The 14,315-nt window shown below is 41.5% G+C and overlaps 1 protein-coding gene across 1 annotated transcript in view; it reads right to left on the bottom strand.

Annotated features, from left to right (window-relative positions):
- The window catches only part of LOC139662585 (N-chimaerin-like), a 29,285-nt gene that overhangs the window by 7,326 nt on the left and 7,644 nt on the right, over positions 1–14,315 (bottom strand). Inside the window, 4 exon segments of the mRNA XM_071541280.1 lie at positions 5,827–5,988; positions 7,193–7,319; positions 13,155–13,268; positions 13,692–13,723. Of these exon segments, the coding sequence (XP_071397381.1) occupies positions 5,827–5,988; positions 7,193–7,319; positions 13,155–13,268; positions 13,692–13,723 (435 nt within the window).

Raw genomic sequence — 14,315 nt, 5'->3', positions numbered from 1 at the left:
GGCTCGTCCACTGTGTAAACAATAACAACAATAACTGCTAGAGTCTTCCCACTCACATGAAATTTGCTCAAGAGAAAAACTGCCCTACAACAGAATTCAAATAGGCTAATCCTTGGATTATTGATCCTTGCAAGTCTCAACTGGGCGTAAAATCAAGAGCCCTGGTTTTCAATTATCTTAAACAGATTATATAAATATTGTTACATAAGAACAGTTTAAGGGTGCATTTTCACTTGAGAAGTGCACTTTGTATGTTTTTGGTTAAGTGCCGCCTCCAGTGGGTGCTTGTTTGTTCTTGCTGTCTTTGACAATGTTGGGACTGTAGCGACCTACTGATTATTTTTGGGCTGAGCAAACTACACACAAACAAGCAGTACGACTGAAATTAACCCTGTGCCTCTGGGAGAAAGATTTACAAGCTTCGTGCTTTGTCTTTTTTAGCTGTTTGACAAAGACACTACATTTTTAAACTACTACATTTTGCCGTTTCAAGGCAAAGCAGTGACAGGCTTCCCACTGATGATCTTCATTAATTTTCCCTCAATATCATTTTAGAGATATATGCTTAAAAAGTTTAATCTTTAACCCCGAAATGGCAATTAAAATAAAACAGCTATTCCCAGCTACTGAGTGAAGAATCATCTATCTTGAAATCACTCATCCCCAGCTCATATGCACCACACAGTGAATATGTATGACTGGTCATGGATATTTAATGACTGTTTTCATTCAACGGGGGTGGGTGGGTGTTCTAACAAAAGGGCACCAGGATTATGATAAACAGACAGACTCGTGTCTGGTACAGAAATAAAGAAAAAAACAACAGAAAAAGAGAAATGAGAGAGAGAAAAAAAATCACACTCTGGAAGATGCTGGTTATGGCTAGCAGGCTGAATGTCTGTCGTATATTCATGAAGTTATTATCTGTGTCAGAATGATTACATTCTGACAAAGAGACAAGTGCATACCTTCGAATCAAACCTGGAAAACAGCCAAACATTCTGGCATTTTAAGACTAATGATGATGATTTTAAATTCACTCCTATAGCCGACTGACCAGGAGGCACTGCTGGGTTCTCAGACAAGCCAAGTCCCACTACAATTCATCATCATTTGAAGGCCTATGATACAAGTACAGAACAGTACAAAAAACAGCCAGATTGGGTATTTTCTGTTCCTCTGTGGGCCGTCTGGTCTGGTCTGGTGGGTAGTAGAGATGCACCGATTGCAATTTTCTTGGCCGATTCCGATTTCCGATTTTTTAAAAGTCTGACCTGCCGATTCCGATTTTGGCCGATTCCGATTATCTTTCTAAGAACGATAATTGACAGCACACACAAACATTTTTGTAACTTTTCTTTAATGGAAAATTAAAATTCAATTGTATGTTCATAATAAAACATTGACTATTAATAACTTACATTTTCTCCAAAACTGCACCAGGTTACAGGACCTTCTCTCACTCTCACTCAAACAAATCTCAAAATAAAAAAGTGCTCCAGGTTACTGGACAGAGCTTTTTTGAACAAATAAAATCCAAATGAAAATGAATTGCAGTATATCCCACTTTATACTTTCCCGAAAGAAAACAGGTGCAACAGATCTATATAACAACACACGGACTATTACTATTATGGACTAATACAACAGGTAGTTCCGACCAAGCAATCTGATAGATCAACTAGACATTTAGAACGTGATCAAATCAGCATGACAGCACACCTAGCCGTGCTCATCACTAAATATTACTCCGCCATATTATCATACAATATATTTAAATATATTGCTACGCTAACTCTGTTCAGCCTTGATGTTACCAGACGCTCTGGCATCCTCCATCAGCTGTGCCGGTGAGTCGGTGACACGGCGCTACTAGCTTAAAAATACATGTGAAGTTCGCGGACATAGTAGCTAAATCTGTCCATGGAAAAATTATTTTTTTCAGCAGATATCTTAGTTACAACAAGATTGAGCTAGCAAGGCAGTTTTGTGTTTATATGTGTGGTATTTATTCAGTTTGGGAAATCCCGCGATCTCTAGAAAGCATTAGCTCAAGTTGGCTGGCTGACTCAACAGGGACTAGAAATCGTCTCTGTTGCTAGGTCGTTACTAAGGCTCCGCCTACTTGCTGGAGTAGTAAACCCTTTTTTATTTTGAGAGCGAATTGCCCCACAATATGAATACATTTTGTTTATATCTTTTATTTTGTTGGTAACTGTTGTATAATCGCAATTACACTCGAGGGTGTGCGTTACCTTCATTATTGGCACGACAGTGATGCGGTCAGGACCGAGGCGCTTGCGCCGAGGTCCGTAAGCATCACAGCGGAGTTTTTACTGTTGTCTTAAATTTGACCGGCACAGAATCGGATATATGAGACTGATCGGCCGGTCACCGGTCATGGCCGATCAGCTGAAAACCGGCCGATTCCGGTCACCGGCCGATCGATCGGTGCATCTCTAGTGGGTAGTCTGGTCTTTGATTCAAAACATTCATGGGACAGGTCTCGAAGCAGCAGGCGAAGGTGCATTATCATGTACTAGGAACATGAGGGCAGGTTCAAATCTGGTTTGTGACAATTTTTTCCTGCCTTCTCCTCTCTTTGCCATCTTTCCAGTCACCGTCCACTGTGTACAATCTCATAAAACGGCAACAATTCCTTAAAAAATACCTTTAAAAAAAAACAACGATCACCAGAATGATGTCTTTTTCACTCTCATAGGTACTCTAAGACTGCATTTAATCTAGAATAATAGGGTGATAAACTCTATAGGGTCTAACTCTTAATAAGTATTTGTCCTGTGTTGTTCTCCCTTAGAGAGCCACCTCTGGTCTCAATGTCACAGCCATATTGCTTTGTCTGCAAATCCTCCCCATTATGAAATCACACACGTACACAGGACCACCCCCATTACACTCAAACACACACACACACACACACACACACACACACACACACACACAGACAGTGATGTATGAGGTGCAGTATAGGTGGTCATGGACCGCAGGTCACACAAGGTCTCAGGAGGCTCACAACTGGTGTAGCACATAAACGTATTGCACACACTACACCTTCTTTGCTATGTGCCTGTTAGTGTGTGTCTTTGTGTTTTCCTCTTCCATTTTAACTTGATTTTATTACACTTCTGTGTGTGTGTGTGTGTGTGTGTGTGTGTAGTTCTGCAGCAGTTGTCCAAATGGATCCGCATCTCCTGCCTCATTTGTACCCATCCACCTGCACACAGTCCACACACACACTATCCACACACACACACACACATGCACCACTGCAGAACTGAATGTACATCTGCCCAGTGATTAGCATCTGGGCTACCTGCGGCGTCCTACAGAAACCTTACATCTCCCAATTTTGCAACGTCTGTTTTCCTACTCTGATTGACAAATGTCACTGTCCCCCAGATGTAGAAAATATTTCTTGACCCTGGGACCAAACCAAAACACTGCAAAATTGTCACTAATAGATGGAAACCAATGAGCATATGAGCCAGTTTCTGATAAGTTAGTTAGTTGGCTTTTGGGAGATAGCAGGTTTCTGCAGGGGAACAGCTGTTATGTAATTTTACTGCAGAGCCTTTGGCTGGTGGCCACTTCTCCTCCGCACCCCCCTCCATCCCTCATCCCTCCATCCTACTGTATAGAACCTAATCATCATCTCTCTGTCTTATTTTTCCTCTCTGCAGTGTTCCTTGACATTTTATCTTCAAATTCCATACTTGTCAAGCCCTTAACTTTTTTAGATACTGTAAATTTATCTCTATTATTGTTATATACTGGTAACACTATTGATTATTATTTTTATTTAATTTAACCAGGTAGTCCCATTGAGATTAAACATCTCTTTTTCAAGGGAGACTTGGTTAAGTGAGCAGCATTATGAAAAATATAAAAGTTGCAGACAAACAACATGCAACAATCTACAAAAATCGAAATACAATAAAAAAAAATACAACTCATAATTAGTGGTGTGCAGTGCACAAATTAATTGCACTCTGGGGGTGAATTTAGAGACTTAAACTTTCTCCTGATTTCTGTATTGTTCCCACTTTTAAATAACTGGAACTTGTATAAGTAATTTCCCATAGTTTCCAGACTCTGTATCCCCCCTCTCATTTGCTTTCATTCTATTCATTCCTTCCTCTAACCTCTCTCTTCTGCTCTCTGGAAAGAGCTTTCTAACATTTTCTTGTTACATTTTCTAGGTGCAGGTCTACATGTGTATAGAGATTTCAACATACAGGGACTTACTGTATGCTTGCTTGCCCAAAAATAAATCCAGTCCATCTCCACACCTGTCCTCCTCCTCATCCATTGCTCCTCTTGATCAATCCATTCTATAACCTTAAGCTCATCTCAGTGTTCCTACACATTTCCATTTAAAATTTCTGTATTTATCCAGATCACAGTTTTAGACATGGAAGATTTATTGATCATTGTTTTATAACCTTTTACTACAGGCTAACAATGTTAGCAAATTTGCACAGACCCAGTTAAGGGGACATGATTAACAATTCTACATCTGCACCTCTACCAGAAAAGAAAAACAGACTCGGTCCTTTGTCTTGGAAAGGCAAATTTTAAGGGTTAATTTCAAGCTGTGGTTTCCTACCAAGGGAATGTATTGGACTGTAGCCCTAAAGTGGCACTTAGCCAATTATCTGAGCCAACAGATAATTGGTTAATCAGATCTGTGTGTGTTAGTTTACCTACAACATATGCTACTTGGTCTCTGCTTGCATCCAGGGTTTCTACACAGCTCTGATTTCAAAAATCCATATTTTTTACAGATCTTGATGGGACTTTTGTTGGTATAATTTATGCTAATAGTCATATTATGCAGCCCCTATAAGCTATGCCATGTCACTCTGAAGATGAAGAATATTTCTCACAACAAACATCAGAATGCTTGAGTTGATAGGGACTCTACAATCACAGAAAATATGTAGTCTTTTGTATATTTAGTATGAACAACAATAATTTTCCAAACTCTTGAAAAGAGATCGATCATGGTCTCTAGTGTTGGAACGTGCAAAATGTAAAAATGTAGAGGGCCAGTCTCAAAAAATAAAGTGCAGCGCTCTTTGTATCTTCTTTGCTATAATTTTGTGCCATTTCAAAACGTTTTAAGACATGAAAATTACTACATTCTTTTTCAATACATTACCAGACTTTCCAGACGTGCGTAAGAACCCTGTTTATCCAAACTGCCATTACAGTACTCTATGCACACCATGCGTGCATAGATATTTTAGCACGGGTCCCAGTGGGAATGAACCCCCTGGCCCTGGCAGTGTCAGTCTCATGCTCTTCCCATTGAGCTACACAGGTCAGACTAAATCACCTAAATTAACTCCCTGACCCTGCATTCACACAGTGAGCAACACAACAGTCAACAAGCCTGTTGGTCGAGAAAAACTGGCCATAGCTGAACTTTTTGCGGTCATTGGCCATCAACACCCAATCAGATTTCTGTGCTTCATTGTGTTCACTGATGTGATTCCATTTCATTAACAATAGTTCCGCCTGGCAAGTTAACAACAACAGTTAACAGCCATTCAAAGCTTCACAGTTCTCTACAACTTATATTGGAAAGACTGCAGGAATAAACGTTTCAAAGACGATGCTTGGAAAACAGCTGCAGACGACTACATAGATGCAATCGGAGCCTCTCGCACCGCCCACAATCGATCAGAATAGAGTAAAATCATCAGCTAAATCGCGTGCAGTGTTACGGCGGGGCAATACACAAATGTAACGTAAACACATACAGTCTCAACATACAGTATATGCATGTATGTTCCTCCTCACCCTCTCCTCAGCGTTGCCCCCGTCTTTAGCCGGCGCTGGCCCATCAGACGGCTCGGGGCTGTGGGGCAGGTGTTTCTTCAGGGTGGGCTCCTGGTTCAGGGTGGTGTAGCCCACGTGTTCATAGATGGGGTTGATGGTCATCTTAGCAATGTACTCCGCTGCCTGAAGGAGGAGAGAGGGTTACTGTATTACAGAACACAGACCAGCATTCCCTTTGATTTCTGACATCTTACATGTGGCTCTCAGATATGTTTGTGTTACTTTTTCAATTTGTTTTTCTTAAAAAGCAGATTGGGCAGTCTACTCAAAAGAAAGCTCTGGCGGGATTCAATCCTAGGCAACTGGGGACATACATAGTAGTCCCAGACTATCTGTCTTGGCATAGGATTTTACTACTGAGGAAATTCTATAATACTGACACACTGCTATTTTCACCTGGCATATTTGTTAGACAGCATCTGGCAAACATTTGTTTTGTTGAAACTGGAGGTTGCCCAATTATGGATTTATGAAAGCTGATATCAATATTTAGCACAGAATAAAAACAATACAAGTAACCTGACTTATTTTTTTAACAATAATAGTCTTGCATTATTTATGGTACTCCTTCGCTGACAAACACACAGCACTGTTGCAGTTTATCTGTGTGCTCTAAAATAGTGAGTGGTTATTTCCCTGCCTCTGAAACCACATTTGACCCAACTGGCCAAGGACTGAATCCTGCTAGAACCTTCCTCCTGTGCCTGCTTGACCCACTCACTACTTTCCTACTGTCTGAATAAATGAATACATAATTAAGCGGAGTGGACTGCCTACTCTTAAAAATAAATAAATAAATAAATAAAAATGCACTTTCTATTTCTAATCAAGCAGTGATCAAGTAGCATTGTGTTCTGTGTAAGATGAGTCAAACTGAATCACACTGGACAAGTAAGAAACCTTTTATGGCAAAAATGCACTGTGTGCTGTTACCATCTTGGCAAGTAATAACCCATAATCAGCATTTATATCCACAGAATTACGACTGCTTATGATGGCTCTGTTCAGCCCCCGATCAATGGGTCCATCTCTGGTGGTCATGTGGGAGCAGAGAAACAATGAGTGGACAATCTCGTCTTTTGTACTGTTCTCAAAGCCTAGCTGAGCAGAAATAAAACAAAGCTAACTATTCTTTCCTGTAGGTGAATAATAGATTGATTAATTTGGTGTCACAATGACTGAGTGAATGACTGACTAATAGGCTGATCAGTTAGTTCATTACATTGTTCTGAATGTGGAAAGCGATAAGTCTGTTTGTTACTAGAGTAGGGCTAGGAAGGAAGGAAGTAAAGATGGATGATAGAGACACACACACACACAAACACACCTTGGTCTCGATGTAGAGCGTGATGAGGCCGTCTGTGACGAGGTCATGGATGGACTCAAACCTCTTCTCTCCAACAAAGTGCTTCCCGTCATGGTAGAGACGGAAGTTTCTCGTCTGGTTCCCAAACCTGGATGGGATGGAGGGATAAGGGGTAGAGAAAAGAGAAACTCAAAGCCTGGATTGACAGATTATTGAATTGCAACTATCACTTCTGCACATCTCTGGAATCAAAACTGTTGCTTTCATTTGAGCTCTAATACGTTCTAGCAGTAGAACTGAGTCACCCTGCTGGGATTTTGGGGAGTAACAGGCGGGGCACCATGCCACCATGGCTGATGTATTCAAAACCTCATCAGCCATTTGCATTAATTTTACCAACCATTGCACACACCAGAACCTCCAAACAGTGGTTGCTTATCTGCCAGTGTCTGGGAGAGTAGATAAACTTATCTACCACAGGCAAAATATACCAGCATTTGGGTTGCACCATTTTACTTAAAATAATCGCGACTATTTCTTGCTTGACATTGTGATCACAATTATAAGTGTCAATGATTTGAGACTAATCATGCTTTTTGCATTTTATATTTTAAACTAAAATCACACAACTACACAGGTGATTGTGCAGCCCTATGTTAACATAATACAAAAAAATAGCACAAACTCTAACTGACAGAACTAGAAAGACCCTGAACTGGGCCAATGTATTCTGGGCTCCTTGGTGGATCGTAATGAAACCACCGGAAGATAAAAAGGTACCGTTAGATCATTAACCCAAAATCCAACCTTTCCTTTTCTGCCAGCCCAGAGTGGGGCACTAGTTTATGGATGGGTATTTATGGAACGCAATTATAACAGTGGAGATGAGCACGACAGTGAGAGAGAGAAACTTCTGCAGGTGGAAGAGTGACAGAACTATGAATAGAACAAACTGACCCAGAACCATATTGAGTTCCATTCCAAATTCAGCTCTGCACCCATTTAAAACTGTGACACCTACTCTGAAAAAATGATAGCTGACATTAAAAGTAAAACTGACTGCTGATTAAAACTGAAGTTATTCGCTAACTAGCTACCTGCATTATAGAGCAAATAATACGTTTATTTATATAGCACCTTTCAAGAACAGACGTCACAAAGTGCTTCACAAAGAACAAAGAAAGCAAAAATAATACACAGAGCAGCACACAGTAATTGCAGACATCCAGCTAAAAACACAAGACATCCCAGAAAAGGATAAAGAAAAATTAAACAAAAGCAAGTCTAAACAAATGGGTCTTGAGCTGCTTTTTAAAAGTGTCCACCGTGTCCACTGATCTTAAGACCAGTGGGAGAGAGTTCCAGAGTTTAGGAGCTACAACCTCAAACGCACGGTCACCCTTTGTCTTAAGCCTCGAGCGAGGAACAAACAACAAACCCTGGTCAGAGGACCTCAGAGTCCTACTGGTACTATGAGGCTGCAGCAGCTCTTTAATATAAGCAGGTGCCTGATCATGCAAGGCTCTGTACGTGGTAACAAGAATCTTGAACTGGATTCTAAATTTGATGGGAAGCCAGTGTAAGGACATCAGGATTGGTGTTACATGAGAGCTTTTGGAGGACTTGGTAAGAAGCTTGGCAGCAGCATTTTGGACCACTTGTAAACGGTTTAGGGACGTGTTGCTAAGACAGGTGAAAAGAGAATTGCAGTAATCAAGACGGGAGGAAATAAACGCATGTATAACCATCTCCATCTCAGTTATGGACAGAATGGACCTGAGTTTGGCAATGTTTCTCAGCTGGTAGAAACAAGAACGGACCAAACAATTTACATGTTGGTCAAGATTCAAAGCCTGGCCCATAGAAACACCTAGATTACGGAGGGTAGGTTTAACAGATGAGGATAAAGAGCCAAGACTGTCCATCACCTTCGGGACAACATCATCTGGGGCAGAAACAAGAACTTCAGTTTTGTCAGTATTTAGCTGAAGAAAATTATCTGCCATCCAAACTTTTATAGAGGTGAGGCACTTCAGTAGAACAGACAGTTTAGAGACATTTTGTGGGTTAAACGAAATATATAATTGAATATCGTCTGCATAGCAGTGGAAGGAGATGTCTTTAAAATTTCTAATTATCTGCCCGAGAGGGAGCAAGTATAATGCAAACAGCAGGGGGCCCAGGACCGAACCTTGGGGAACACCACATAACAGAGATTCAGCTGATGAGACATATTTATGAACTGTGACTGAGAAAGACCTGTCTGACAGGTACGAGGAGAACCAATCCAATGCTGAACCAGAGATACCCACCCACTGCCTGAGCCTCTCAACCAATATGCGGTGGTCCAGAGTGTCAAAAGCGGCACTGAGATCTAGTAGTACCAGAACAGAACATTCTCCTGCATCACCCTGCATTAGCAGATCGTTAGAGACTCTGAGAAGAGCAGTTTCTGTTGAATGCAACCGACGGAAACCAGACTGAAACTTATCGAAAATGTTATGCTCATCTAAGACAGCTGTAAGCTGTTTAGCAACCACTTTTTCTAATACCTTAGCTATAAAAGGTAATTTGGAAATAGGCCTGTAGTTCTGGGGCAGAGAAGGGTCCAAATTTGTTTTTTTGAGAAGTGGTTGAACAGCGGCTTGTTTGAAATAGGCTGGGACATGACCAGATGCCAATGAGTTATTAATTATTAAGAGCAAACATGGACCAATGGAATCAAAAACAGTTTTTAAGAAAGAAGTAGGAACAATGTCAAGGGGACTAGAGGAGGTTTTCATGGTACTGACCAGATTTGTGAGCTCTTGTAGTGAGATTGGGGAAAAACTATCCAGGATTGTTGGCCGGGTAGGGCAAGGAATTGGGGGGGAAAGAGAGGGAATGATGTTTGCTCGTATGTCATTTATCTTACCAACAAAGAAGGAGAGAAAGTTGTTACACTCATCAACTGAAGAAATTGGAACAGCAGGTGATGTAGGAGAGACAATGTTACTGATGGTTTCAAATAGGATTTTGGGATTACGCCGGCTATGGGATACAAGGTTGGAAAAGTAAGTTGCTCTGGCCTCCTTAACCATGTTATGAAAATCTGTTAACAGTTCTTTCAAATGCTGATGGTGAACTTGTAGACGTGTAGATTTCCATAAACGCTCTATTTTACGACAGGTTCGTTTAAGAGAGCGAATACTGTCATTCATCCAGGGGGAGGAATTAATCCGAGGAGCGAATCTCGTCTTTGTCGGAGCAACTTTATCCAGGACAGAAAGGCAGTGCTCATTAAAAGACTGTACTTGGGAATCAACATCACTATTAGGCATAATAACAGGGCTGTTATCAAAGGCAGCGGAAAACTTTGCGGCAGAGAGATGATTTAGGATGCGAGAATTGATTTCACGACGACAAGGTAAAGTATCCAAATTAAAAGACAAATCAAATAGAACACAGTTATGATCTGAAATGAACATATCCTCAGTAAAAACAGAATCAACATTTAAACCAAGAGTAAAAACAAGGTCCAGAGTGTGCCCTCTGACGTGTGTAGGGCCTGTTACATGTTGAGCGAGATTAAAAGACTCAGTGATATTAATAAAACTAGAAGCAAATTTATCAGAAGGATCGTCAATATGAATGTTAAAATCCCCAAGAAGCACAAATCTAGAAAGCTTGAGAATAGACGATAAAAAATCACTAAAATCATTTAAAAAAGAGTTGTTTGGGCCGGGTGGACGATAAATTAAAATGCCATAAAACGGATTAGTACGTCCAACTTTAATTATTTGTAATTCAAAAGAAGAGAAGGACTCAGTGCTCACCAACCTACAAGAAAAACAGTTTCTGAACACGACAGCAAGACCTCCACCGCGGCCAGAAATTCTAGGCAAGCTGATAAAATTGTAATCCTTCGGACACAGCTCAATGAGGGGGGCATGTTCCATATTCCTCTGCCAGGTTTCGGTCACAAACAAAAAGTCTAACTTCTTAGACTGGATGATGTCCTTCAGTACAAAAATTTTGTTCGATATGGAGCGAGCATTTATCAGCGCCATACTGAGAGGGACAGGATAATGCCCAGATGAGGAAACCAGAGTCACTGGAATTAAATTTTTTGGGCTTCTGCAATTTTTCAGAAAATTCATAGCAGCAGATGGACTGTTGGATCTGTCAGAGATTCTGACTGGAACGACCATGGGTGTGGGAGAGGGAGGCTTAGGCCTAATAGTAGAAACAGCTATTGTGGTCTGACTGGGGCGTTGGACATTTACAGCAGGGAGAGACCTGTAGGGGGAGCTCTCATGGGGAGCAGTATGCTGCGGTTGTGGCGTAGAGGAAGAGGGAGTATCCGGGGTGTGTGTGTGAGATGTAAACAGTCAGTCACATGGAAGGGACTGCATCGCATGCTGCAAGTTAGCCGATAGCATTTGGCTGCCCCGTTTGTTGGGATGAATCCCGTCTCTATTGAAAAGAGAGGGACGGTCCCAGAACAAGTTAAAATTGTCAATAAAACCCATGCCGTGTGCCCTGCTGGCGGACTGGAGCCAAGTGTGAAGGCTGAGGATTCTGCTAAAACGGCCAACTCCGCGACCAAGAGTGGGGATGAGACCTGATATAAAAACAGACTTTTCACAGTTCTTTAAAACATTAAAAAGGAGGTTAAAGTCGTTTTTGGTGCGCTCAGACTCCCGCTGGGATGTGTCATTTGTCCCCACGTGAACTACAATTCTTTTAATAGAGGTCGGGAGTGAGGGCAGAACATCCAGGAGTTTATCCAGGATAACGGGGACAGTGGCTCCAGGGATACAGTGTGTGATTGCGTTTATGAAGCGGATATTTCTGGTTATGGAATCACCAATAATTAATGTAGTGGGGGGGAAGAGTGGGCGAGGAGAAGGTGCGTGTAGGCTGCTTGGACAGGACAGTGGACGTTCAGTTACCTCCGTCTGCGTTGAGCTCAGCAGTCCGGGCGGCGGACAGAGGCGAGAAGGCAAATTGGGCATCAGGGTGGCATAGAGGGTAGGAAAAGAGTCCCTCAAATGGTTCAAGCCCCTGTGACAACAAGCATCCTCCCTGCTGAAGTGCCTCTGAGCAAGACACTGAATCCTGACCAGCTCCTGGTGTTGCTATTCTGTAGCTGACCCTGACCTCTGTGGAGGAGTGAAAGTGAAGAGGGATTTTCTTCTTTGGGGAACAGAACATCACTCAAGAATAAATTATGCTTTTTAAATGCTGAGCAATGAACACCTGGTAGCCATTTTTCATATGATATGAAGCTGAAGGAAAGGTCAAACTAACACTCCCTCTCTCTCTAACACTTCCACCTGTTGTTTCACCTCTCCTCACGAGGTACGGCTCTCTGAAAGACAGCGTGTGGAAGCATGTGAGTTTAGAGATGAGCGTATCTGAGCGGCTTAAAGCCCGACTGCTGCCTTTACTGGAGGGATAAACCCTCACACCACACAGCACTCACAGCACCTGGGGTATGAACACACACACCCAACACACAAACACACATGCTCAGTCACTCCTTCACACGCAGCATGAGCTCTCTTTTTCTCCCGCTCACACACACACACACACACACACACACGCAGATATGCATACAGGCATAGACAGTGATGTATGAGGTCAGACCAGAGATCATACAAGGTCTCAGGAGGATCATAAGAAATGGAGTCGCGGCAAAACAAAGACAGAGAGCCATCAGTGTCTTTTACTGAGGAGGCAGCAACACACACACACACACACACACACACACATACACACACACAGTTGCAATACTATACTCTTGAGGAACTTCAATCGATTACATTAATTCCTTAACCTTTTCACCTCATCAACACATACCTAACCTCAACCTAATGTTCAATCTAACCCTTCCCCTTAGCACATACACTCACAAGCATACACACACTCACAAGCATACCCCCCCCCAAAAAAAACAAAACAAAAAACAACACACACACACACACACACACACACACACCGTAGAGCCAGTGTGTATGTGCCCGGCTGTCTCTGACTTTCTCTGATGAGGTAGCTGCCTTCAGCCTGGCTCAGTAGCTGGTCGGCCTCTTCTCTGGAGATCATCCCATGGTACCTGGACATTCAAGAAGAAAATTAGAAAAAACATTAGTTGTTCAAAATGCAAAGAAACCAGCCATCACAGCACCTTGTCATCATAAGCCAAGTTCTGAGTAAATGAAGAGACTACTTGCTATGATAAGGGTGGAATGGGCAGATAAAGCAGTGTTCAGTGATTTTGCTTCCAAAATATAAATAACAGAAAAACATTAAATACCATGAATGATGCTGTAACCCCCTTTGGGCTGTGACAACAATGACATTAAATAATTTGCGTGGGAAACTTAAGTTTGGTAGGTAGGTTGATGAATGAAGACGGATTCATAATCATCCTCTGTGCTTGAAATGCCCTGACTCAACATGCCTCGTTTCACAAAGGGTTCAGTTTCCAAAATGGTTAAGTGTTAGGCTAACTAACATTTGGAAAAGGCCAACTTACTCTCTTCCATAGTATTTAGGTCGGTTGTCCACCTGTAGGAGAAAAGAAAAATACATTCTGTGAAACAGCGTAATATTACAGTACATCAGGCAGGAGAACACCAATTTCCAAAAATATACTTGAAGAAATGAAGGAAAAAATTCTCATTGCCAGATTGACGCCCGTGCATTTATGAAATTACAGGTGTTTCAAATGGCTCTAGTGTCATAAAATTTGCTAAACACACAGAGGCCTGTGTAAACTTTAAATTCTGTACAAGAAAATAAAGGTAAAATTGTGATGTTACATGGTTTTGACAGGCCAGCAACAATATATTCACCAACCTATTGTTACCAATGTTCCAAGACATTTTCCATTTCAAGGTTAAATGCTTAAGACCTACTTATGGCTCTATAGATTATGGTCAGAGTTCAGTATTACGCTGACAGGTACTGGGAAATATAACTACACCATACTATGTCATACACTAAATTATTCTTCACAATGACAAATATCACATTATGTGAAATGACATTGGTTCCACAGCTTCATGATGTTCATGAGCTTCAAAATGTGTATTTGTGTGTCAAACAGGTTTGAACAACAATATTTTTCCAGACTTTCCTGATCTGAACCTAAACCTTG

Source organism: Centroberyx affinis, unplaced genomic scaffold (assembly GCF_046629955.1).
Source record: "Centroberyx affinis isolate AG114_WGS23_722 - 3 ecotype Tasmania unplaced genomic scaffold, CSIRO-AGI_Caff_v1 ptg003849l_1, whole genome shotgun sequence".
Classification (NCBI taxonomy): domain Eukaryota; kingdom Metazoa; phylum Chordata; class Actinopteri; order Beryciformes; family Berycidae; genus Centroberyx; species Centroberyx affinis.
The sequence above is the reverse complement of the archived record's forward strand: the minus strand, read 5'-3'. Positions and strand labels throughout refer to the sequence as shown.